At 47.0% G+C, this 27,032-nt stretch overlaps 1 protein-coding gene across 11 annotated transcripts in view; it reads right to left on the bottom strand.

Moving 5' to 3' along the window:
* Positions 1-10,076: 10,076 nt before the first annotated feature.
* Positions 10,077-27,032, bottom strand: part of TP63 (tumor protein p63) — a 162,065-nt gene continuing 145,109 nt past the window's right edge. For 10 of the 11 annotated variants that reach the window (XM_062606297.1, XM_062606295.1, XM_062606296.1 and 7 more), the window contains 4 exons: positions 16,424-16,581; positions 15,362-15,506; positions 14,406-14,499; positions 10,077-13,155 (listed from right to left, as the gene is read on the bottom strand). In XM_062606297.1, coding sequence (XP_062462281.1) covers positions 12,859-13,155; positions 14,406-14,499; positions 15,362-15,506; positions 16,424-16,581 — 694 coding nt within the window. In that variant the 3' untranslated portion in view covers positions 10,077-12,858. Of the gene's footprint in view, positions 13,156-14,405; positions 14,500-15,361; positions 15,507-16,423; positions 16,582-19,150; positions 21,771-21,815; positions 23,424-27,032 lie in introns of those variants that run through there. The other variant, XR_009962314.1, reaches the window with a different exon arrangement.

Below are 27,032 nucleotides of genomic sequence, written 5' to 3'. Positions count from 1 at the left end.
TGCTGAGGCACCTTGGCACCAGGCCCTACAGGGCTCTCTGTAGTGGCTGGGTACAGCCAAGATGATGCCTATGCCTGACGTCCCCTCCACCACATTGTTAGTCACTGGCCACATCGCCCCATGTCAGGATGCCCACAAAACCCAGCTGTGGTGACAAGCATTTCTACATAAAGGCATTCTTGTGGAGCCCTATCAACTTGCGCCCATGGCCCAGGGGTGGCCAAGTGCTGTGAAGGGCAGCTGCCCAGTGCCAGAGGGGATGTGGGAGGCTGCTCCCACCACCACACAGGAAACAAACAACCCACCAGCATCTTAAAACCAGTTTGCTGCCCCCAGGCATCAGGGGGTTGTTTGTTCATCTCTTTTTGTTTCGACACCTCATGTGAGAAGCTGGGAGCTGGCATCCACTGCTCCTGTGGTGCCAGCTCGAGATGGTTTTATTTGATTTGCTGTCCAAATTGGGTGGATGGGTGGAGGCTGAATATTCCCCTTTATTTTTGTTTTCAAAAAAACCCTTCTGGCCCTGGGTGAGGCAGAAGGAGCTGAGTAGTTTCATGTCTGTCTTCTATGTGACAGTTACTTGCCTACAGCAGTAGGGCCACAGCCCGGCTCCTCTGAGCAGAGGAACTGTTTTTCACTGGGGAAAGCCCTCAGACACCTCACACAGCAGTTTTTATGTCCCCCACCAAGGACACTGGAAAAAGCTCTAGCATGGGTCCATCCTTCCTTGCTCTGCGCAATGGGTCAAAGGAAAAATGAAGCCTTTAATATGGACAGTCAGTCCATGGCACAGGGGGAAGATAGGGCAGGCTGTGAGCTCCTCATCAGCAGTGGGGTGATTGCTGAAAGTCCTGGCCTTGTAGCCTGGACTTATTTTGTAGAGCTGCAGGGAAGGGTTTTGTCACCGAAGGTCCCCAGGGAAAGCCCTGAGCCACATGCAGTTGACACCCTGAGGCTCTCTGATCAAACACTTTCAAAATTACTGTCCCCACATCAAAACCTGGCCCTGACAGCAACTTAGGGATGGGACAAAGCATACACAGACTTTCTGCCCAGCCCAGCCATGCCCTGTGCTTCCCCAGGTGACTCAAGCAAAGCAGCCCAGGAGGGTTTTCCCCATCTCACTCATGGCTGGGACTGATGGTGCTGGCTGGAGCTGCTAGCATCACTGCTTGGGGCCAAACCTACAAACTGTGTTTGCTCTGGGAGCATAACGAATCTTTAACAGTTCCCCTTGAGGTGGAAGATACCACATCCTTTCTCTCCTTTCAGACTAATTACCCTGAAACAAAAGGTGAGATGCACCATTCCAGGAATGTTACCAAGCCTGTGAGTCCTCCACCCAGCAGGATTAGGTAGGAGCTCCGGATGGCAGGAATAAGATGCCAGCAGCTGGCCTCCTGCTCTTCTTGCTCAACCACTGGCGCCACCAGACAAAAGATAACAAACATCTCTCCTGCTCTCATGATGGGCCTAGCAGCAAAAGAAATTTCCAGGTCAGAAGATACCGCTGGGTAGCCCAAGCTCCAGGCCATGAAGAAGAGTCTCCATCCCTGTCCGGTTTAAACCCTGTCATGCAGCTTGTTCACTCACTTCCCCCCCTTCTTTCCCTCCCCCTACTCCTGAAGGGATGGAGAGGAGAATCGAAATGAATGCAACTCCCACGGGTTGAGACAAGAACAGTTTAGTAACTAAGGTATAACACAAATCACTACTGCTACCACCAATGATAATAATGATAAAGGAAACAACAAGGGAAGAGAATACAACACCTCACCACCAGCTGACCGATAACTCACCCCCCCCAGCCCAACCAAGCACCAACCCATCCCTCCTCCAACCCTGCAGACTCCCAGCCCTTCTGGGTAACTCCCACTTACCTCCTGGGCATGACGTGCTGTGGTATGGAATACCTCTTTGGCTAGTTTGGGTCAGGTGTCCTGTCTCTGCTTCCTCCTGGCTTTCCGTCCTCCCTGGCAGAGCATGAGGCTCACAAAGTCCTTGGCCAAACCAAAACATCCTTGTTATCAGCTCTGTTCCCAGGCCGAAAGTCAAAACTGCACCGCACCAGCTACCAAGGAGGAGGAAAATGACTGCTACTGCTGAACCCAGGATAATCCCTCAGTGCCAATTTGCCCTAGCTGTAAACACTGTATACTACTGGCCTGTAAGTGAAACCCGAATGGTGCATACCCCAGGCATGACTTGGGTTCTCCCCTGCTGCTTTCAAACTCCATCTCACTTCCAGCACTTCCAAGTCTTCCCAAGGGATGACACAGCTGCTGCTGATTCCTCCTAAACACCTTGAAGTTTTCAAGAAAACCCCAACAGAACTCTTTGCTTTCCCCTCCCTTGGCAGCTCTACAAGTCATTAGTCGCCATGCTGCCAGGCCATGGAAGTCTGAAGTCTTGCAGACACACTTGATATAAACAGATATAAATGCACCAGGGGGATCATCCTGTTCTAATTTAGGAGGTGGAAAAGGGCAGATTGCTGCCTGGAAACCCAGGCCAGCTGTGGAAGCATCACCCAGGGCTTCTTCCTCCCTACCATGCCTGGCCACCCCAGTCAGCATTGCTCTTCTTCCACATGCAACGGGGATACTCACAACCAGCTAAAGCAGCACAAGTGGGAAGAAAATCAGGCTTAGGAAATTTATCTGTATTAGTATAGATGTCTGTCTTGGGCACCCTTTTCTGCAGCCCCACTGGGTTTGATTTGGCTGCCTCAACAAGCTGAGAGCCTTCTCAAAGGTATTCCAGATGTCCTGGCCTAACCAGGCATGCAAGGGTTAACCAATGTGCTGTTTGGGCCCTGCTTCACCTCAGTTCAAATGGAGCAGAAGGAAGGCTCTACTCATTTGTCTTGAAGATGTGTAAAAGAGTCAAGTGCTGCAGTTTGTGGTCCATACCTTCCCAAGCCAGACTCTTGCTGGGTTTCATATCTTGTGAAATGCTGCAGTAACTCTGTGCTGCTTCCTTGCCATTGGGGCACCACTGAAAAAAACAACAGGAAATAAGTAAAAATAATGAAATTTCAGTCAGTGCTCTCTGCTCCTGAGACTTCTCCAGGCAGCAGCGGGTCACAGCCTGCATGGGATACAGAGTGCCTTTGCCTTCACCTCCTCTCCTGCCCTTCATCGAGCTGCTAGCATCCCTGGCAGGGCTTTCCATCTTGTCCAATTTCCTCACCTCCAAGGAAAGGCTGAAACAATCTGAGGGAGATGCTGCCCACGGCCTGATTGTAATATGCTTACCTTTATGGTTACTTGCTAATATTCTACGCTTGGTGAAACGACAAGTTTCAGGTCCAGGTGGAACATGTTCAGCCATCGCTTCTTTGGGGCAGGCTGAGTCACTGCTGTTAGATACATGCAAATTGAGTTTGTGTGTGGTTTTGATGCATGTGTTTATACCGTAAGCCCTTACCCTTCAACGCACAGCACGATCACACCTGCTGATAGCTCCTAAACACTGACATCCTTCTGTTCAAGTCACTAATTAAGCGGCAGTAAAGGCTAGAATATAAACTTTAACAGAAGTAACTGTCTTGCTACCCATAGTGCTTCAAGCTGGAAGAAAACTTTTCTACAGGGAGAACAAACAGTGAGGTCTGTGTCTTCCAGCCCTCACCCTCAGTGGCAGGCTGCTCTCCTGGCAAATGGAAGCCTTGCTCAGGCCTTTCAGTGGGTGTTGTGGGTCTGAGGCTCAGGCCACAGCTAAACACCGTAAGGGAGGGCCCAACTCGCCCATGCCAGTGCTCAGGGCTGGCTATTTGCTCAGCTCAGCATGCAGGAGCTCTGCATCAGCCTTCAGAGGGCCAAATCCTGCCATGGAGGAAGGGTGCTGGACACTGCTCTAGGGCCAGGCTTCATATAGATAGGCATTGCAGCACCTTCTAGGCACATTATGCTGAAGGTGACCCCTTACCTCCTGTTTCTGTGAAAGACATCTCCATGAAAATACTCATGTTCAGCTTCAGGTTGACAACTGCGTCCAGGTTCAACAAGGGCTGCTTGACAGTGTCCTTGGAGTAAGAAATCAATATGTTTATCTCTCATTTCGCCATGGTGTGTGGATGATTTGATGCAACTGTTCAGCCACCCACGCCTTTAATTAATCAAAGAGCTTTTCACGCAGCACTGTGCAGTATTTTGTTTCCTAACATCCCTGCCACAGAGCACTAGGATCTGTTGTAACATTTCTTACCCAATTCCAGCACTGAGGGCTATGTAACCAAGAAGAAGATGGATCACATGTGTAAAGATCTTCAGCATTGTCTCCAGAGGCGATTTCCAATGAATCAGAAGCTGTATTAATCAGAAGCTCACAGAAGGATTTGGGAAAACAAAACTAAACTAAAAAAGAACCATCCAAAACCCATAAACAACCTCAGGAAGAAAACTGGAAAAAGTCAGCGGATTCCCTGTGGTGCTCTTTAGGAAACTTAGGAAAAACTGGAGGAAATCAGGGCCTCTCCTAGAAGACATCTTACCAAAGTTTAGTGCTATAGGACAAAGCTGAAAATCCCTTCCAAAGCACCAAGGGGCCACCCCAACATACTCCCCTTCAGACCTGCTTCTTTCCAGCTTCTCGTTGCATTTGCTGATGGGGGAAAGGAAAGTGCAGGTAGAGACTGGGGATGGCCAAGTTGGAGAGTGCTTGGAAATGTTTGGGCTGAATTCTAAATAACTGAAGAGAAATGCCTGAGAAGTGCTTGTCCACCCCTGAGAACCAAGCACCCAGATCATTTCATCGTGTGCAAATGAGCAGTGTGGGCACCTTCCCCTCTCGGCTCCTTGCAGACCAGGGTGACTCAGGCAAGGAAAGCTAGTCAGGGGCCTGGAGGCCAGGGCAGGGGTGGGCAGAGCACAGCCATGGAGCCCAAATCCCACAAAAGCACTGCCCATAGCTGCCAGCACCGCATAGCCCTCCTCACCCCCCACCCAAGGCAGGTACCATCCTCTCCAGTTCCCAGCCATCTCCTTGGGAGCTGCAAACTGTCTCCATGGCACAGCCCTGAAGTGCAGCGGGTGCTTGCCCACTGCTGGGGCTACTGTCACATTTGGCCTTCCATGGGGCAGAGCCACTAAAACAGCAGGACGAGCTTTCAAAACACATACCACCAAACTGAGTTGGAGCCAGCCCACAGCCTCCAAGCAAGCAGCCCTGGGGAGCACATCCCTCTGTGTGCAGCACCCTATGGAGCCATGCAGGTGCATAGTGGGGAGCTTGGTGCCGCAGGCGGGTTGACGCTGGCAGGGTGCTAGGCTCCCCACCCAGACTGGCTGAGCTGGCTGCTGCAGCGGCAGTGTGGGAGCCTGGAGCCCCCCACCAGCACTCCAGCCAGGTGCTGCTGTGGGAGTTCCTGGCTGCCTCGTGTGCTCCCTGCAACATACCTGGTGGTATTTTCTCAGCTGGAAGAAGAGATGTGTATCGTTTTGGCAGGAGAACTTTTGCTGCCAAGACTCTGTGTGCGTGTGTGGAGGGAAGGTGGAGCACCTTTCATGCCCTTGGGCAAGCATGCATGGTGCTGGGAGCCTGGGGTGCTGCTGCATGATGGCTGTAGCTGCAAGGTGTTGCAGCACCAGGTAACTGCAGGGCTGCTTGCCTCCAGTGCACCTCCAACCAGTCTCCTGGCTCTGGAGACATCTCTGGTTCACCAGCCGAGGGCACAGCTTCAGGCTTTTTGCAGCCTGGGGTGAGAGCAGCAGTCTGCTGGCTTGGCAGGTGGTGGTTTTTCATCTTCCTCCTCTGAATTTCTCATTTGTGCTGGTGTTCGTTGGCATGGGCACAACCCTGGGGATTCCCTGGATGCACAGCAAAAGGCAAGAGAGCAGCAGCTTTCCCTGAGAAGCAACTACAGTAAAGTTTGCTCTGAAACACCACTAGATCACTTACTTACTCTACCCATGCAAAATAAGCAAACAAGAGCTGCTGCTGCAGCTCTTGCATGTGGGATGTGAGGGAAAAGGTATTGAAAAAGGCAGTTTTATAAAACCGATGCCCAGGAGCCATTTGAAGGGCTGAGAGGGAGCACACTCTCAGTGGTTAGGGTTGCACCCATCAAGGGACCACAGCGGCGGCAGGAGGAGGAGGGTTGGCGGCATGAGCCGCCAGCCACAGCCACCTCCAGCTGCAGCGAGTCCCTGTACCCCTGTTCCAGGCTGAGGGCAGCAGAGGAGGAGAGGTGCTCGGAGCCGGGCCCGGAGCGGGTCCCACTAGAGGGCAGTGGCTCCCCGGGCAGCGAGGCAGCCGCCCGTCCGGCTCGGCCCCGCTCCGCCGCTCGCAAACTGCGCATCGCCGCGGCCCTCCAAGCTGCTGTGCTCTTGCCTGTACGATGAAGGCAGCGTTGCAAATCCCCTTCACAGAGGAACCAGCGCGGGTTGGAGATGATGTACTCGGAAGCGCATTGGCTCCAGTGCAGCCAGATCTCCCGTTATCTCAATTTTGGTTTATTTTTTTTAATACCTGCCTGGGGAAGAAATGTTTCAGTTTTTCCCTATTTCTCTTCAGATCCTGCACCAGTTTCTTTGCCTCACACAGAGCCCTTCAGCCAGTTACTCGCTGCTGGATTGTACATGGCTGTGCCATGAGAGTGCCTTTCGCAGTGAGCCACAAGCCTTAGGAACTTGGCAAAGCTGATTGCACGGACAGAGCCATCCCACTTAATGTCAACAAACAAGGTTAGTCTTCCCTTAGCCTTGACACAGGCAACAATGAGACCACATCTTCCAGGGCACGATTCAGAGTGGGAAGCTAATATGCTCTGAATGGCTCCCCAGGGACTTTCTTGCCACTGATGTGATGCAGGGAACCTAATCTCCTACCCTAGGCAGTTGGGAGAGACAATGTAAGCATCTCCCTTGCATGCTGTAATGGCTGATATCAGCCAATCTGCCTGAGTAATTGCTGAGCATGCCAGGAGGCACTTACCTCCTGTTGAAGCATGTTTCCCCATCGTCTGAGGAAGTGGCTCAGCCAAAAAAGCCGCTGGCTGCCATGCTCACATTATCACTGCATGCAAGGAGAGTGCACTGCAGCAGCAGTGAGGAAATCAACTGAATGATGCATGGAGACCCTTGCCAAACACTGAATCTTAGAGATACCAAGTTGAAATCCAGTTGCCCACGGGCCTGTGTCTGATGTTGCTGTGGGAACAGGGCAAGGTGTGGTACTGCTGTGACTGCAGCCACCAAAGCAGAAACACACTGGGTATTAGCAATGTTCACTGCTGTGATCGGGACCCTTCCCCCTGGCTTCCATGCTGTAGGCACACAGTTATGGTACACCATCCCCAGACATACCCCTTGGTGCTTGCCCATGTGCTGGGGCTGCAGCAGCAGCCCCCATGTCCCACCTCAAATCCTGCATATTCTGCCCCCCAATCTCACATAGCTTTTCCTTTACTCTCCACTGGTCCCAGGTGTCTGGCTCACTTCCTGAAGGCAGAGCTGATGTTTCCTAAGAACAAAACTTATGACACTGTAGGAATGTTTACAAGGAAGCAATTTTAATAAAACCAACTGATCCCCCCATCTCCCCAGGAAAAGACTTTGACCAGTTTGAGCTAAGGAAGAATGCAGCCACACTTACCTAGCAGCAGGGCATGACTGCAATGGGCAGCCCTGCAACATCCACAGGCAGATGGAGGGGGATTGCAGAGAGGCTCCAGCTCCTCACTGAAAAGCACCTAATAATAGAAATGCACATACACACAAAATAAACCAGCTGGTTCCACAGCGCTAATGTTAAGGCCTTGTGCTGAAGGGATGGTAGATACAGTTGAGAGAAGCTGGGCATAAAGAAAAGGGGTCAGCCCATGGGCCAGGATCAGGAGACCAAAGCTGTAGCAAAAAGAACTGTCATATGCCTGTGTTAAATCTTGGCTTCTTGGTCTCAGGGAAGCAAGCTGGGAGAAAGCTGCAGCCAGTCCTTTCCAACAGAGCACAAAGAGTCTTTTCATCCCAGTCCATTTGATGTTCATGGCCAGTGTATTCAAACAACAGTAAGGCTCCAGAATTCCAACCTCTGCCCTTTGCTATAGGCTCAGGAAGACAATTTGCTGCTGTCATGGGTCACAGAGAGCCAAAATATCTCAGGACCCAGAAACCACTAGCTTGAGCCTGGCAGCCAGGGGAGATTATTTGCCAAATGGGGCTGTTGAAGGCTCAGCACAAGCACAGCCCATGCTCAGGTGGCCACGCTCCGTATCTCAGTAGTGGCTGTGCCCTGCTGTCCCTTGGAGCAGACCACGCAGGAGAACCCTGCAGGGCCTGGAGTAGCTGCTCACTGACTGTCACAGAGTTGATATAAGCTGCACATTTTACAGCTCAGTAAATCAGAAGGCCAAGTAGCCCAAGCTCCCACTGGGTGCTAGGGCTGGGATGCCCACACAGTTTTCCTACTGAGGAACTACTTGCGAAGAGGCAGAGTGGGAGGCCAGGTCCTGCACTCCTCCCTCCATAGCACAGGCAGGCTCTTTGCTGTCAGGAAAAAGTTTCTGCTAAGCCATGCAGGGCAGGAAGAATGTAATGAGCAAGACACCCTTTACAAGCTCCACTCAGAGGTTTGCCAAGTTTTCTTGTGTCTGGATAAGTTTCACTGCAGGGGACTGCTAGCTTCAGCACACTTAGAACTAGCAGCATAGAAGGGCATGCATGTCTTCAGAGGTCCACCCAGGCTTGCAAAACACAGCTGGAAGCTTGTAATGGATCCCTGCCCTGAAAACCTCATGCCTGCATATAAAGCATCCCAATATCCAAAGACAAAATTCCAATGCGTATGGGTGGAGGGCAAAAGGGAGAGCACCAGCTTGGGATTCCTCACTCCTGAAATCCTTGCTGTAACCTAAGGAACACAGAAGTTCCCTTCTCTGACAGTGGGTCCCAGCAGACAGCAACTACAACCATTGGCAAATATATTTCAAGCTTACCTTGTTAACTGAACTAAAGTCCTATTTCACCTCATCCAATTTGCTCATCTAGAGGCAGAGTCTATCAGCTGAAACAGCAAGTTCTTGCAGCCACTGTAGTAGGACTTTCCTCTTTGAGGGCAAAATGCTAGTTTTTAACATCACATTCAAGCAATCCCTGACTGCCAGAATGCAAACAGGCCTCTGGATATTGATATCCAGAGATAACTGCTTCCACCAGAATCTAAACTTTCTGCCAAAAGGGAGAAGAAACAGTGATCAGAACCAAATAAATCAGACAAGCATTCCCTACCCTAATGGTAAATGTGAAACTAACTCCTAAGGAAAGCCATGGACTTTCATTCTTCCGAGATCTTTGTGGGATTGTTTTTTGTTTTTTTTTTGACTCATAATCAAGGAAATCTGTAAAAGACAGACATGGGCCCCATATAGAAACCACTGATGAAGCTGGGATGAGACCACTCCATCACTTTCAGGACAGCCATCCCACTGGCTCTGAGCTGCTCTTCTTTCAAATCCTTGAAAGAATTATTGAGATACCAAAGAAAAAGAAATTACTTTGGTAGGAGAGAGGATTCTCAGGGTGATGCACAAAGCTTTTGGCGTAAGTTACATAAGGAGGACAATCCTCCCCAAGCTCCACGGGGGGTGGTGGAGATGGCTGTGCAAGGCTGTTTCACAAGTGGGGAGGTAAGAAAGGGCAGCACAGACCCCGCTTGCCCCAAGTGTACCTTCCTTCCTCCCAACTAGGGTGCACAGACACCACAGCTCCACTGTGTTTGAGCAGAACATTGAACACACTTGCCAGTGCCCTGCTCAAAACCAGAAAGAGGAAACCTGATGAGAGGGCAAAAAAAACCAGAACCATGCAAACAATACAAAAGCCAGAAGATTTCACAGTTCATCATGAGGCTTACCTCATGAGACCCATTGGATCTGCCAGAAAGAAGGCAGATGAGTGTGCAATGGCACCTTATGACACACCCTTGTGACATGGATGGTGTGGGGATGAGAAAACTGCGCACGTGGGCAAAGGCAACACTGAGCCCCGACTGCTCAGAGGAGGAAGCAGCAGCAAAGACTCCTGCTAACTTCCAAGAAGGCGCACAGGTAACAAAAGAAATTGATTAGAAATTCAGTATCATTTTCACTTTGGCTTTTATTTTCACTGACTTCAACAACAAGGTGTTCCAAAGTACACACAGGTCTTGGTGCAGGCAACACTGTCATTGCTACAAGCATTGGCAGATTCTCAGCTCAATTAACCCATATGCTTTGATGTATCAAAAAAAAAAAACAACAAACAAAAAAAAAAATCACAGCTCTACAGAGGAAGGTAAAAGCTACAGCAGTTCAAACTCACTTGAAGATTCCAGTTATACAGAAGTGGGCTCCATAGCGGTATACAGTAGAAAGGTTTTCACAGCATATATTTTAATCATTAGTGATGCAGCAGAAAAGCAGACTGCTGACCATCTCACTGCTGAGTTGAAAGGCAGATACTGAAGTTATTGCACCCAGACTCTGGGCACAGCCTTAACTGCATTAACCCTTATAGTCAGAAGCTTCCTAGTTCCTAAAATGACAGTATTTTCGCATCAATGTTGGTACAATATGAAGCAGCTCAGAAGGATTACACAATGGTAATGCAAAACCTTAGGAGGTGAGAAGGGCACAGCCCAATTCACCTCCAGGAATCTGCAAAGTATCCAACACTAACACTTTCCCTGCACTAACACTGCCCAGCTGAATTAATTCTTGCACCAAGTCAAGAGCAGGATGACTTGCTTCTTTTGTAGCATATAGGAAAACAACAACAAAAAAAGACATAGTAAGTTTTCACACTGAGCATGTTAAATACTTTGAAATCTAGGACACTGCTCTTTGAAGTGTTACAAAATAAATGATAAAACAGGCTTCCAGTACCTGCTCCCCTCCCCCTCAACTGCAAAGTAACACAGGAATCTCAGTATGAAAAATACAAATATATTTGTCCAGTGACGAGCCATTTGTTACAAGTTATACTGTAAGCGTTCTGCATAAAAATAATAATTAAAAAAAACAAAAACAGAAAAACAAACAACATTTTATTGTGGTTCTGTCAGACCCGGTAGCCCAAGAAGAAATAAAAATTGGCATGTTATGCTGTAGGAAACAAAAATTACACATACAAAAAATATTTATATACACACTTTACAGGGTAACAATCTTGCAATACCATTTAAAGCTATCCAAAATAGGCTTGCACAGTTACTGAAAGGCAGTCTTTGAATGCAACATAGACCTGGCACAACAGACAGATGGAGCAGGATGCTAACAATATCAGGCTTATATGAAATACATGGCACATAGCAGGGCCCAGAAAAAAGCCACTGCATTGAAACGAGATGATTTGGTTATAGCAAGGTAGGATGACAAGTGATTTAAGCTGCTTTTTCATCTTTCCTCAGCTAAAAAAAAACAACAACAAAAAGTCAGGCTTACTGTTAAAAAGAGCAGACCAACTTGAAAGCAGCCATGCTGAGCTCCTCCATTTAGGTTTGTTTTGTATATGTTAGAGTCTCACTACCTTGGCCAATATAAATGTGAAAACATGCTCTCTGTTCAGTTACTTGTCCACAGGATCACTGGCAGCCAGAGGAAATGCTTCAAAACACAGCTGCTGTCAAACCAATATAGAAATCACAAGAAACAAATCCAAAAAACAAAACCAAAAACCAACCACAGAGAAGAATCAATTTCTCATGTAAACATGACTTTCTGCAGTAGCAACACTCATATTACCAGGAACCCATCCTTGTTACAAGGCAGTTGGAAATATCTTTCTTTTTTTACTCTCCACTTCTAGTTGCTCTTCACTTAGTCTATAGTCACCAACAACAAACCACAACAGGCTCCAGTCTATTACAGATATATCTAAAGATGGTTCTACTGTACTTGGCATGAAATCAATCTAGCATGGTCCAAGTAAAAGATTGTCTGGGTTTGGGATCGCTGAAGCCCTACAAATCCGTGTGCGGCTCTCAGTTGGTTCTCTGTTCAACTGGAGGCTAGGCAGGCAAATCCTTATGCTAAACTACCCAGGCTGCATATGTGGCAAAGCCTAATTCTCTAGCTTAAATGTCAGTAGTAGTACAGAATGGCTAAAGTTTGGGTCGAGGGCAGAATTCAAGAGTGACCAATGTCTGTAATTGCATTTATATCCTGAAACAAACAAACCAGGACATAGATATGAATGTAAATTCAAAATGAGAAGAGACAGCAGGTTTGTTTTTTTTTCCCAGAGAAGGCAAGGGAAAATGAAAAAATGAGTTGCAGGTGGCTCTAAGCACTGGCCTGCCCAGCAAAGTGCATGTGCTGTCTCCGCTGGAGAATATTACACACGAACAGAGCACTCAGCTCCGTGGGAAGAGGCTGGTTAAGTGCAACGTTTAGCAGACCGATTCCCATTTATTTTTCAGATGAACTGCCAGTTCAGAGTTTGGTGGCTTTGGATTTTTTGCATTTGGTTTTGGGGTTGAAATGGGTTGTTGTTTTTAAGAAAATTTTCACCTTCCTGCTTTTCAAAGCAAGATCACTGGATGAGAGAGGCAAGTTTGCAGGTCAGGATGCCCACAAGGTGTGTGAGGATTCAAAAGTCAAGAAAAGAAACCCTCTTCCCAAAGGAAAACACGAAACAAGAACACCGCCTTCTTGAGAAGGTCAACAGCTTTCAAGGAAATACCACCCGCTCTTCCCCTTGCAAGAGCTGGGCTGGAGGTTGTGGTCCAGGAGTATGACCTAGACAGCATCAAGGGCATAACCCAGAATAAATGAGCAAGAAGGTCCCTCCGCCCTTCATCCAGGGGTGCAGTACCAAGCAGAAGGAAGACAAGGGCTGAGCAGTTTGTGGCCGAGGCTGGGCGGTGCGGGGTCCATGGTGCTCACTCCCCTTCCTCCTTGATGCGTTGCTGTTTGTTGCGCCTGGCATCCATATCAAAGTTGAAGTCATTCCACTCGTCGCGGGGAGGGAAGGAAATGGTCTGCCGGAGCGTGAAGCGGACCGCGTCGATAACCCGCTCCCCTCGCGTCTCGCTGGAGCCCACGCTGACCGTGGAGGCGCCGCTGGGGGTGCGCAGGAGGTGGGGAGGGGAGGAGAAGTCATGGAGCTGCCGGTGGTCCAGGATGCCCTTCCAGATGGCATGGCGGAACTGCTCCGGGATCTTGAGGCTCACCAGATCCTGGAAAGGCAAGGTGGAGTGCTTAACAGGGTGACACTTGGGCAGCCTGGGAGCTGGGAACAGAAGAAGCCTCTGGGCCACTCTGCAAATGCCTACTAACCAGCAACGCTACTAAAATTGGCCATGATGCACTGTAGGAGACAAACCACTGCTCCTGAAGGTGGTAGTTCACTTTTTAACCAGAGTGTGCAGCCAAGAGGCAGCAAGAACACAAGGTCTGTTCTGAAGTTACACAAAACACACATTCATGCAGGAGGTATGGTGACCTCAAGCTAGATGTTTAACTGGACTGCAAGACATCCAAGACAACCTCTGGGAGATCTGCTGGTTGTCTATGGCAGGGGATGCTGGGCCGCAGAAATTCAATGGCTTTGAAAACTGTTGTGTTTATTTCAAAGCCTGCAAAAGGATTTTAGAATTCAAGTCTGACGCCCAATATTCAAAGCTCTGGGTCTGACCCTATAGGAACTGCCTTACTTACTTAAACATAACTAGAGTTTCCGAACAGATATATAACCTTACAAAACATTGAGGCCTCATCATCTCTGGTGCAGTACCTAATGGGAGCATTACCTAGACTCTGGGAAATGTGGTATCAGCTTCTGAAAAAATTAGCAACCACCTTTGGTTAATTTGGGTCAGCTTTTCTAATTACAGCAGCAGCAGAAGGAAGGCAGCCCATGCTAGGAAGCAAAAGCACCACAGCTTTGCAAAACCTTGGGGCAAAAAAACAGGACAGCCAGCTCAGAGAAGAGCAATGGCACAGGAAAGGAGGCAGCAATCCTGCAGCAAGCACCATGCAAGAGAAAAAAAAAAAAAAATCAAAACCAAAACAGGGCTGAGACGCCAGTGGCAAGGGAAGATCAAGGTAAGGCCAGAAAACAGAAGCAGGGAGGGAAAAACACAGACCACTTCTGGACAGCCTACTTGTCTGCAGGCGAGTGAGGTGTTTCAGAGCAGTGTAAACTGAAACCAAGCCTTGTAGAATTAACAGGCATGTGGGCTGGGGCCACTTCTGGGGCTAAAACAGAGAGTGGTGGGGAGGGGGAGACACACTTTGTGCCAGACAAGGCAGTTACAAAGCTGGCCCTAAGTCCAGCCACTTTTCACCTCACAATATGTCTTCTTTGGGTGCAACAGTCTTAAAGCAAGCTAATCATATAAAATAAAAATACTGAGTCTGGATTTCTGACCCATTCCTAAAGCAGGGCCAAGAGTGCAAACAAAGGAAATGGTGAGGAGTTACTTACATCCATGGAGTAATGCTCAATCTGATAGATGGTGGTCAGCCCCTGGGTCGTGAAATAATCCACACAGGATGAGCAGCCCAACCTCGCTAAGAAGCTGCAGAGGAGGAAGGAAGGAAGGAGAAAGAAAAAGGATCACCCTGGCTGCAACAGCCCAAACCACAGAAAAACCAAACACTCAGCCAACCTGCAGCAACAGGAAACAAAGCTTTCACCCTTGGCTTGACCTTCTCCAAGACATCCCAGGCCAGCAAGCCTCATTGCTGCCATATCAAACAAATGAGGGAGTCCTTCAGCTCAGCACCTAGCAAACAACCCTTTTGGCAGCACATTGCCTTAGTCAAGAGCCAGTGCTGCATAGCCTGGATCTTGGGGCAGGAAGGCTCACATGGGCCATCCTGCCAGGTCACTTCACCCAGAAGGTGGCTGAGCCCATGGCAGCCTGCTGCATGGATAGAGGGTTCCAGCAAGACAGTGGGTCTGAGGCTCAGACACATCATGCACACGAAGTACATCAGGTCAGCACATTCCTCCCTAATCGTAAAGGATTCCTCCTTTATGGGCAGCATCTTTCAACCTGTTTGACCTCATGGAGGGCAGAGGAGCTTCTGAACCCATCCATGGCTTGTCTCGGGTGGTCAAAGGGGGGGAAAAAGGAAAAAAAAAAAAGAAAAAAAATGTTTGCAAAGACTGCCTGGTACCCTCAGCTCCACCAGTCCAACAGATGCTGCATCGCTTGGCTTCTTGCAGTCCTCCTAATGTCCCTGTTTCTCTCAGCTGCTCAGAGGTGGGGATTGGTGCCTAGAGGGTGCCAGCCCCAGGACTGCCAAGACCCGCTGGGATCCAGTGCTCCAGGAGAACAGGTCAAGGGCCCTGGCAGGACCCTTCAAGACCCCTGACACGAGGCTTCCGCTCCCTGCGGGTGGGAAATGTGCGCTGGACAGCCTGCTCCCGCTCACCTGACGATGCTGCAGTCTGTGGGGTACGGAGGAGGGGGGGTGCAGTGGGACGTTGAAGGCATGGAGAGGGGAGGAGGCAGCGCCTGCGTGGGGCTGAGGCCATTCATGTCACCGGTCATGGCCATGTGGGTGCCCATCATGGGAACTGGAGGAGAGAAGTAGGAGCACATTGTTACCCAGGCATACCTGGACCCCCGCTTCACCCCCAGTACAGCACCCAAAGGACAGCACCCACTGACAAAGCAGCTTTAAATCTTCTGCAAAGCCCTGCATGGAGCAAGCTCAAGGGGAATTCCAAGCAGGGCTGCAATCTGCACAAGGACCAGATGACAGACAGTCCTTCAGGAGCTCTCCCCTCGCTGGAATAACTGTCAGCGGCAGCACTGCCGCATCACCTTCCCTTAGAAGCAGGCTCAGTAGAAACCTAAGCAACTAAGTGAGCCTCATCTCAGCTTTCCCTGCCGCAGGAGGGGAGTAGGACAGAGCCAGCAGTGTAACCCAATACAGAAGCCAAATAGCTTTGTTTTCAGAGGCACTGAGAGCAGCCGAAGGGGATCAGCAACAGGTGTGGGCAAGGGTCCAGTGCTTTTGAAATTAAAAAACAGGGGCACCAAAACTCAGCCCCCAGAACCATGTCTGTCATCCTGGATTTACAGGGCTGCTGGGCACTCTTCAGCAGCCAGGAGGAAGCAGGTTACAGAGCTGCGAGATGCAGATATTTCCTTTGAAACCAAGACATGTCTTAATTGAACTGAGGGGAAAAAAATGTTTGCCAACATTTGCATCTCTGCTGGGAAAGGAAGAAAAAACAAGTCTTGAAAGACAGATGACAGTGCAGTCAGCCAGATGTGCAGCAAGAAGCAGCTCTGTTCATCTCTGTGAGGCTTACAGCAGGATGCTGCCCTGTGGCACAGCAGTGAGCAGTATTTGGCTCTGCATGTTTCCAGCAACTACTCCAGGCTCCCCAGCCTAACACTACCTGGTTGGAGATGCCAAGTCTCCTTGCCCAGACTAGTGGGGAGCACACATAAAACAGCAGAAGAAGCAGCAAGGGTTTCTTACTGTTGGTTCCCATGCCGTCAGGGATGGTGGTTGGGGTCAGGGCATTGCGCTGCTGGGGGTTAATTAGCTGGCTGACCGAGGGCAGCTTGTTCATGCTGTTCATTTTGCTCAGTGGTGGAGAGTTGGAACCGTAGGATGACTGCGACTGCATGGAGGTCCTGCAAACCAAGGAGATGTTAGGACAGGAATCACAGCAGTTGGTTGTTAAGAGTACGAACCCAATGGGCTATGTTTGCTGTTTGTGACAGTGGTGACCTGCTAATGAAATCACTGACACTCTAGGAGCATCACAGATAAAGATCATTGGAGAGAGAGTAAACAGTAGTAAATAAGAAGTTTCCCAGATAGGCTGGACATTTATAAAACAAATCATGAAACGCTGACAAAGGGAAGCTTCACTTCCAGTTCAAATTTTTTATTTAAGGAAAGGCTTCTGAGGCTTTCAGTTGAAAACAACGTAAGCAAAGCCAGCAAACAGCTGTCAAAAACCAGAATGCTCATTTTTAAGTTAAGCTTTCCTTGTGGTCAGACTTTTTCATTAGAACAAGAACTAAGGAAACCATCACAAACCATGGTAACTACACCTATAACCTGACTACAGAAACAATTTTCAGATTGGGTCACATTTATTACCTTGGTTTCTCCAAAATTCCTATTTATTCATGTAATCAGATTGTTATCAGGCATATGTGTAACTGCCAGAGGCTCTTTGCTCGACAAACTCCATACACCTTAGGGACCACTGCTGAGATGGCCAGAGCTGCCTAGGACACTAACATACAGCTTCTGCTGGTATTAAGGAGAACCTGGTATCCAAACCCTACAGGCTGCTTGCAAAGAGTATCAGATTCCAACCACTCGACAAAAGCAGTAGCCTTCCTCAAGTCCTGACAGCCCCAAACTCCATCCAGTATATCTGTGAACCGGGCTAAAGAGGATTGCTGGTGAGCTCCCCCCCTACCCAGCCCCAAGGGTCCCAGCTGCAATCCTGCCTTGTGAGTGATCCAGAGTGTGAAGACCAGACTGCTTCTGAACAGCAGCCCAAAAGATCAAGTTACGGCTGTGGCATCCCATCTGGAGTGGGGTCTTACTTGGGATATGCAGAAAATTATCATTAAAACGGGTCCAGTTGGCAGATCACCACCCTGCCACAAGAGAGCAGTTTTTTCTCTCTCTGACACCCGGGGCATTTGCAAGACTAGGCAAAGCTGCTGGGGAAGCAGGCATGCTTCCCACACACAATGTACCTACACAATCCATGCTTGTCCAGCAGAGCAGAGGTTGCCCAGCTCACGACAGAGCCTGGCACTTGTTCATGCGTATCGCTGTGACCCCCCAGAGAATGTGCAAGGGTGCATTCCCATCTTATTTCCCATTGGAAAACTTGTTTGTCTGGCTATAACTGGTTACACCAATTCCTGAGAACTGGCTTTCCTTCTATGCAAAGAGAATAGTTATTACTTCAAATAAGCAAAGTGTAAAAGGAAAGAAATAGCTTATGCCTAGATAATTTATTAAAACCTGCAGCACTCAAGGTCAAGTTTCATACAATTACATTGTCTCCAGCTTCCTGCACTTTTAAGACTTGCAGCATTAGGCGGAGAAAACATCTATGCTAACAGGGTAAAATATCTAAGGCCCTGAAGAAATGTTACCTAATTACACAATTACAGGAGGTACAGAAGGGTGTGAACTGTCCTTTGGCAGTGAAGATGCAGGACAAGATCCAGCAAACTTCATAGACTCAAGGAAGTGGAAAGCACAAGAAGGTTCACAAATTAATATTAATGATGGCAGCAACTCCCAAGGGGAAGTGAAACTGAGCCATGAAGTTCAGACCCAACTTTTCAGGGTAAAGAGAATGATTCAGATCTGAGGTTTCAATTCACCAATTATGAAAGCTGAGGCCAGCCATGAAATTCAAGTCAGGTTTGACACCACCCTTAACCTCAGAGGCTTCTGGATTAAGGACCAGAATGAGTACTTCTAATTTACAGGTTCAGGCACTTATCTTAACTGAGCTTCAGCTGAATTTAATACATATCTAAGTAGTCTCTTAGGGCAGAATCTGCACGATATGCAAGTGAGGTGAAATTCCAAATCAAAGACTTCCCAAAAAAGATTTAGTTGCATTGCTCAAGCTCAGGGCAGATTTTATTCAGAGAGCTCCTGACTAGAAACATTTCTTTTTGCCAAGGATGCCTGTTGCTGAAACAAGATTCTCCAAGGAGGTCAGTAGTGGGCTTAACTTTGTCATCTCCACTAACACTGATCTCAGCAAAGCTAGTTAGAAGACTAGAAAACACTCTGGGGATTTAAAATGAAAGGTCAAGCAAACACAAGCCAAACCAAAGCAATCTACACTATAGGAAACAAATGCATACTTTAACATACAGCTTAAGGACTCCACTCTTATTCACACTCATAAGAATCAAGATTAAGACAATCAAGTTCAAGTGAATAAAATGGGAAACAAAAGCATTTTTCTTCATATCCATGCTCATTTCAACTCAACTATTCCATCACATGAGCAGACGTGTAAAAGGTCTGGAGAAAGCCATCTAGTCAAAGAAAAGTCCCAAGATAAACCAAGATGCAAAATTTTATTGAAAATGAATGTCACACATCAATATAGCAACAGCCTCAGAAACACAAGAAAATGGTTTGGTATTGAACACACAGACTACATGGTGTTTGAGGATTTTTTTTTTTCCTCCTTTTTTAAAAAAAAAAACAGGTATTATAAGAGTATCATGCACGGTGATTTTCATTAAAGTTATACTTACTATGTCTCAAGAAAGATTAGAAATAGGAGCATTAACATTTCTTTGATATCATTGCCAATGAAATGCATTTTAATATCAAGGTATAAGGACTTCAATTAAGAGACTATTAAAACTTCTTGGAACAGTCTGATATGAAAGGCACTGAGTCACATTCTGCAACTGATATTTCTCCCTTCAAGAGGCTATGTAATTATTTAGCCAATAACATTTGTAGTTATGCAAGCTCATCTGAGGGCAGTCGCCTGTGATGCTTCAAGGCATATAGTGATCACCTCAAGAGGTAAGGAAGGAAATTTCTTTTCCCACATAAGAAGCACAGTTCAGGTGAGAAGCTACTTTATGTAATTCTGCACTTTCCCAGCTTACTGGATATCAGCCCTTCACCAGAGGTAGGAAACTACTTGGATAGACCAATTACCTGATTCAGTAGACAAGTCCCAGACTCCCCATTCACATTAGATGAGTACACCATCATGTAAGCAGCCTTAATGCAAATTAAGGTCCACTAAGAATAGGGCAGCTGAGGCTCAGAGCATTTAAGATTTCATCCAAGCCCTTGTGCTTACATCCCTGAAGACCTAGAGCTAGTCACAATGCAGAGAGACCCAAGTAGAATCAAAGCTGTCCAGTTCTGGGCTTGCCTTTCCTTACCCTAGCCACAGAGGGAGCAGCAAGGATTACATCCCAAACTGACACATGGTCAACATGACCGTCCATAACATTTTTTCATGTAAGGTTGCCCGCTAGGCTGCGTAACACTGGGATGTCACTGATGTGGCCTAGTAATGGCACACAAGTGACACAGATGAAGCTGAGTTGCACTTACCCGCTTTGAAGGCCCATGAAGTGAGACACTAAAAAGCAGAGCAATGCCCTTGCTCTCCACATCTCTAATAGCTGCTATTCTAAAGCAAGCAATAGTGCATCTTTAAACCACGCAAGTGATTTGTAGACTTGGGACAAGCTATTGTGTAAATGGGATCATGGAAAGGAGGAGCACTGATGGTCACTAGGCACATAGTAAATACCGCACAGGGGCAAAGGTGGCAATAATGACTCCTCTTAGATTTCAGGTATGGGAATTTCCCATGGCATGCAGCAGATGCAATCTGCTTTCCAGGAAATGGAGCTATAATACAGGGAGTGGATATGCATCAACTATGCGATATGATATAACCTCACTGACTGATAAGGTCCTATTATTCCACTCTATTACTCCTTGAAAAGAAAAGCTTTTCCAAAGGACCCGAGATGACAAAGAATTAATCAAAAGACAGCTGGGAAAAAGTTTTCTTCTTTTACCTGCAGAAGACCAACTATGAAGTAACTCCAATCACTTCCAGCTTCATGTTATTTGATGAAAAAATAAAGTACCTTCTAAGATAACCGCTTTGTAAGCTGGAGAGCACATTAAGTCGCCATTAAGACCAGCTTCATTATCATCATCCTCTTATAGGTAGGGAGGACAAATTGGAAAGCCCTTTCAGAGAGCAGTAAGCTTCAAATAATTTATTCTTATTTGGTGGAAGTCTCAGGTGCTCTATTACCCATCATGGTACAAAGATTTCCCAGAGGTCAGACCAGACGATGAACTGGAGCATGAGCTAGAATCTCCCTGCAGTGGCTGTGGACATCTTGTACCTTTTGGTGGGCTGCCTTCTCAAACTTGCTGGTGGACAGCCTGTGGAGCAGAGATCTAGATACAGGTTTATGTGTGTTTGTTGCAATATTTCAGTTTTGCCATCCACAAGCAGAGACCCAAGATCCAGGAATAAGCCTTCATTGGAAGGACAGATTGACAATGCCATAATCCTGCATCTGGGCTGCATTCGCAGTTCAGGTTCTCACCTCTCAGAAGAAGGAATAGCCTTTCTTCTCACGAATAAAAAAAGCACAGAGCAATAGTTACCTGCTTTGTAATTTTAAAGTCCATCCTGGGGTTTCCAGGCAAAGTAGAGAGGTACTTGATTTGGTTAGCTTTACACAAGGAACAATGATAGAGCTGCAACTGTATGAAAAAAAAAAAATCACTACTAGCGCTTAACTAGTTATTATTTATACTAAATCACGATTCTGGGGGGGTTTCTCCATCAGCCCTCCCCCATACTTCTATGGTAGAACAAGTCTTGCTAAGACAATGAAGGAGATATCCAGAGATGTGATACGGCTCCCAGAGATGATGTTAGTACGAGTCATCACCTGCTCAGATCACAGCTCTGCTGCCTGGAAGCAGATGATGTGATGTTCAGAGATGAAAGTGTTCTCCCACTGTATCAGGCTTTTTTCATTGGTGGGTGGCCAGGGGGCTCACTCTGCATTTGGGAGGCACCTTCTCTTCAGGCTGTACCTAACCACAAGTGTATCAGAGCTGGGCACACACCTGCCCCAAATAAATCCAGTATCGATTCCACTGCAGGCACACAGGTTCTCATCAGTATCAACCTAGCCCCCTGTATTTCTCAGGGGCCGCTGATCACTGACATTTGTGACCAAGCTCTTATCTTCAAACATTGCTGATCTGGGTATACACAAGCTCACAGGGGACATCATTCCTGGTGTACCTTCAGTAAGTTCTTCACATTACGGGGACATCATTCCTGGTGTACCTTCAGTAAGTTCTTCACATTACTGTTTCCTGCGGCCATGAACACGAGGGTTTCTCAGGAGAGACGCTACTGGCTGAAAACGTGGGTTGAAAGACACTTCTTTACCAGCATTAAGGGCTATTGCTCATGCAAGGGTGTTTGAGCACCTCCCAGTGGGGAAAGCCCCAGCAGGGATCATTCCCACTCTCAAACAGCTCCTCCCCCATCACCAGTATCCACACCTAGTGCCAGGGTAAGTCCATGGCATGTTCCTTGCATGTTGATCATTTCTCCTTTGTGCTAGTCTGAGCTTGACACAGAAATGAAGTTTCCAAATGGTTAAAATCCTCCTTGTTACGCTCCATACAAATGATTTTCAGAGGTGAAGTCTGATATAAGCATTGCAAGGATTTACAAGTCCTTGCTGAAAAAGTCTTCTGTGCAGGAATTGCTAAGCGAGGATGCACTTCATGTACACAATAAGCAAAAGCCACTGGTTGCAGGATTAATGGACAAGGTGGGCATGGCCTGAGGCATATGCTGGCACTGCTTTCCCTTTGCAGTATGAGGTTTGTAGTGATGGAGTAAAATGCAGTATGGTTGATGAAAACTCTAAGGCAACATCTAATAACTGCTGAACATCTGCAAGGAAAGGGTCAAGCTCAAACCTCTTTTCACAGGTAGGGCAACAAGCAGTGTTTGACACTGCCCTTTACATCCTCATCTGCAAAGGGAGCAGGGACTCATGGATGTCATAACACGGAAAGACTTCAACCTCACACTCAACCTGTGCAGCTCAGCCCACTTAGATTGAGCCCACAGCGTCAGGAAGGACTTTCCTAAACTCAGCAAAGCTGGATGACTGCCGGGGCTGCTGGCACAAAGTCAGTCACCCAGTCTTCCCTACAATTTTCATGTCAGAGTCAGACCCTTTAAGATTAGAATTAAGGGGAAACAATTTGTGATGCCAAATTAGTGGGCATTTCTACAGAAAAAAAAACAACAAAAAAAATGGATTTCTTACCAGTGCCAATTCATATAATTATTACCTCCTGTCCAGCAGTACAAATACTTCAGCTACTTGTACTATTACTGCGTGATTGGCATTAAAACAGGCCAAATTGACTATCACAGACTGTTTAAACAGCACCCCTCTTCTACCCCACACCCCCGCCCATAAACACATTTTTAAAAGTTAAACAAGACAAGAGGCATTTTAAAATTGAGACCTGCTCAGAGAAACACCGCTGAGTTTCACAAATACAGAAGAGGAAAGAGTATCAACACTTTACAAAAACAGGAAGAAAACATTACATCAGGACAGACGACAGTGTGGTTCCTGATCTCCCAATGCTATGGGCTACAGCTAAAAGGTCTGTACAAACGTCTGTTGTTTTTGCAAATTTTGAGTCCCTTCAGAATATTGCTCTATTTACTCTGTTGCTGTCAGGTTGTGTATTTGCCCCACTGTTCCTAGTCCTGCCAGCTGGGCAAAGTGACCCCACCAGCTCAGTTTATGGATATACTGATGGGTTTGGGGGGCTGGAATGTTTTAGGATGGCATCGATCTGTTTGGGAGGGTCTCTCCTTGAGTCCGTGAGTTCACTCCTGAAGCAGGCCGAAAGGAGACTGTAGAGAAGGAACCAGAGAAAAGAAAAAGATGAATGTACAGGACCTTTCACCAGCCACCAAGAGAGAAACAGTCAGTTTCCACCTTCATGATCACAGTATGGGCTTTGAAGGAAAGGAAAAGCAGATGCCTTAGCACCCACAGTGAGGATATGTGACAGGGAGATTTAGAAAGCTGGAAAGCCCCAGGTACAAGTGAGTGCTTGGCAAGAAAAAAAAAAAGGAACTAGTTGATAGGGAAATCTGATTTCTGTGTCCCTGTCTCATGCTAGCTAATGGTGTGTTGATACAGTTCCCAGTAAAAAGTACGAAAGGCAAAAAAAAGCACTCAGCCAAAGGGGAAAAGGAGAGAAGTGGCTTCCACTGAGCCCACTTCAAACTTCAATTACTTAAAACCCAGAAGCTGGTGCTAGGGAGAAAGGATGGTGCTTTCTGTTAAAGGGCCATATCGATTACATCTCAAATACTCTCTTTTTCAAAGCTGAGGGACCCTCTGCACTAAAGCCAAGGGGTCTGTAGGGCTGCCAGCTGATGCAGAAGGCACTGCTCCCTCAGAGACAGCAAAGCAAATGCAGCATGTCTTCATAAACCTAATCCCCCACTTTTTCTTGCTTACTTTCATCTTTGCAATTCTCTAGTGAGAACACTATCTAAACGCCTGCAGTTCACAATGCATGCAACCACAGCACTATAAAACCAATATAAAACCAAACCAAATCGTGCAAAAATCCACTATTAGCTTCCACACCAAGAATGAGAATAACTAGGTGGAGGCATAAAGAACACCTTCCCCACCAGACCCCCTCCCCGTGACTGCAAATGTGAGGATCCTTGTAGCAACCATCTCACTGGAACACTCCAGGCTGAATAACTCAGCTATGTCATACCTCACACTCAGGAGGTTAATTCCTTCTCATTGGATAATGAGCTGTGCTACTCACTAGATTGAAAGGCAGACAGTGAGCTGATAGCTGCTGATAGAAGAGAAACATTTGCTGGGACATAAGATCCTACTTGGACGTAAGAGCCCTCTTCTTTGGAGCCATTTGAAGACTTTGCAAAACCCCTTCAATCATGGGAGTTGGACTTGATGATCCTTATGCATACCTTACAACATGAAATGATTTATGATTTTATGCTATGACAAAGAATTGAAATAAAGACTGTCAACAGTGCTCAGAAGTGTGAAACCCACCAAGGAAATTTTGCTGTGTATGAAAAAGCATCTTCCAGTGAAACCCTTAAAGGCTGCGCAGATACTCCCTGGGAATATTGATGGTAATCGTATTTCACAGCAGTCTATCGAAGAAGACTTTCATGCACAAGCCACCTCTGGTACCTCTGGCAGCAGGGATCTTCTGGCAAATAGGTGTTTAAAACAAATGGAGGCAGACCATGAAAAGTCCAAATAAATGTGTGTGCTGTTGTTCAAATATGGGCCCCAGGATTTGGGAGTGAAAATGGAAGAATAGAAACTGCAGCAAAAAAAAAAAACAAACTTCCCACCTATGATCATGAAGGTATTCAGCATAACAGTAAATGCAAGAAAACCATGCACAAAGGAGCAAACAGAGAGAGGAGATGAGACAGAGAAAGATGTGAGGTCCGGCACAACATGGAGCATTACAGTATTTTGGTCATTTTGTGGGACACAGAGCTTTTAGGTTATTGCTAGGTTTGCCTTTTTTAGTCCAGAACAGTAAGACTGTTGCATCTGCTGACCTGCCAAATGCAATGCTGGTCTGTACGTGCATGAAAGCAATTATACAGTTGTTTTCCAAATGACAGATTTATCTTTTTAAACCTACTTTCACCATGATTTCATCCTTATTTTTTCTATGTTTTTAAAAAGATAAATCTTTCCATGTTGTAGGAACAAAATGGAAACATTCCTCCATCAAGGCTTGAGTGTGGAGCACTGTAGTGCAGCTCCATTTTGAGAAGAAAGAGACACAGGCAACTCGCAAACTTCCCATCCCCAGAGAGCTCTGCTAGTACCTACAGGTTCCTACACATTCAAACTTGGTCACTGCGTATTTACTTTCCTAGCTCCCAATTTTAACACATACTTTGAATGAAAGAAATCAGACTGAATTTTGAAAATATATCCCTACTTACAAAGTGAAAGGCATTTTCTTTTAAAGCCAGAATAGACTTGCAAAGGCGTCACTGTGCTGCTGAGTTTTACTAGCTTGACAAGCAAGCAGTGGTAGTACATCTCCCAGCAACCTATTCACATTTAAGGTTGCTCTTACCCAAACCAGTTGCCACAAAATGTCTTCTCTCCCCATTCTCATGTTGAGACCTAAAGCTCATTTACAGTTCTTTTCTGGGGTGGAATGGTGTCTATGAGTCTTTTCAGCCTAAATGCCCCTTCGCCCTGAACACATTCCTTCAGAACTTATGTCAAACCATGGATTATAGAGGAAAAAGCACCAGAACCCAACTGCAGCTATGTAGCTATTGCCTGAACATGCATTGATGCTTGATGGCAAGCTGTCAGCAGTTACAACTGCAGCACCTCTGGACAAACACTCAAAGTTATTTTCCTCCCCACTTCTGGTATCTTTAAGAGCTCTTAATCTTTCTCCCCAGTGTCTGAGCATACTCAGCAGCTGAGAAAAATGAGTATATAACTGGACAAGTGCCAGGAGACATGCCGAAAGAAGTTTCATTAAATTAAATGGGTGGACTTACACATGCTGGACTTAAAGATAATACAAATACCAACCTCAGTTGCCAGGAACCCATCCTATTGATATAGGAAGAATGAAAACAGTAATTATGGCAAAGCAACTGTCAGCACCAAGGGAAAGCAGTCATCTGCTGCCATCCATTTCTGCTTACAAAACCATTTCTCAACTGAGATGGCTGTAGCTCAGGTGGAGCTTTGAAGACACGCAGCCAGTGCACAAAGGCGGCAATGCCTAGGAGCTAGTAAATACAAGCTATTGTATAAACAAACAGTGCAGATGACTGATAAAAATAATGATAATTTTAAGTGCCCTGAAAATTATCCAGAGCCTCTGGACGCTCCAGCCATTTTGGCACAAGGCTTTTTTCACACCTCCACAAGACTCCAGCTGACACTAAATACACAGGTTGAAATGTGAACACATGCAGAGATCTGGCAGAAAGCCGTGGCATTGCAGAAGTCCTGAGACAAGGCCAAGGCACCAAAATAAATCCCTACAGGCTCGTGGGACTTATGTGGTGCCTTGGCCCCCTGCTAACCTCTGCAGAGAATGAGTTATACCCGCAGCCTCCTGACACGTGAGCTTACCAGCAGGAACGTGTGAGATCCTAAGCACTACCGCTGGCGGCTACCTACAGCCTGGGTGGCTATTTTCTGTCACCTGATATGGCAGGTGAAGCAATGCCCACAAGCGACACCACTTACAGTCTGTCTGGGAAGTCATTCTCTGACCCAGTGTCTGCAACTGCAAAGCTTTGGGAACAGAGGGGAAAATGGAAACCAGACACTTATTTGTCTCTTCTTCTTCTCCCCATCCTCCTGGCACTTACACCACCCAAAGCAATCCTGGCACAGCTCTACCAGCTGAGTTCAGATAGGGCCTATATCTGCCTGGGTGGAAAGTTTTCATGTGC

Source organism: Pezoporus occidentalis, unplaced genomic scaffold, assembly GCF_034315485.1.
Source record: "Pezoporus occidentalis ecotype Australia unplaced genomic scaffold, CSIRO_AGI_Poc_V1 ctg95, whole genome shotgun sequence".
Classification (NCBI taxonomy): Eukaryota; Metazoa; Chordata; class Aves; order Psittaciformes; family Psittacidae; genus Pezoporus; species Pezoporus occidentalis.
This window is presented reverse-complemented; position numbering and strand designations above follow the sequence as displayed.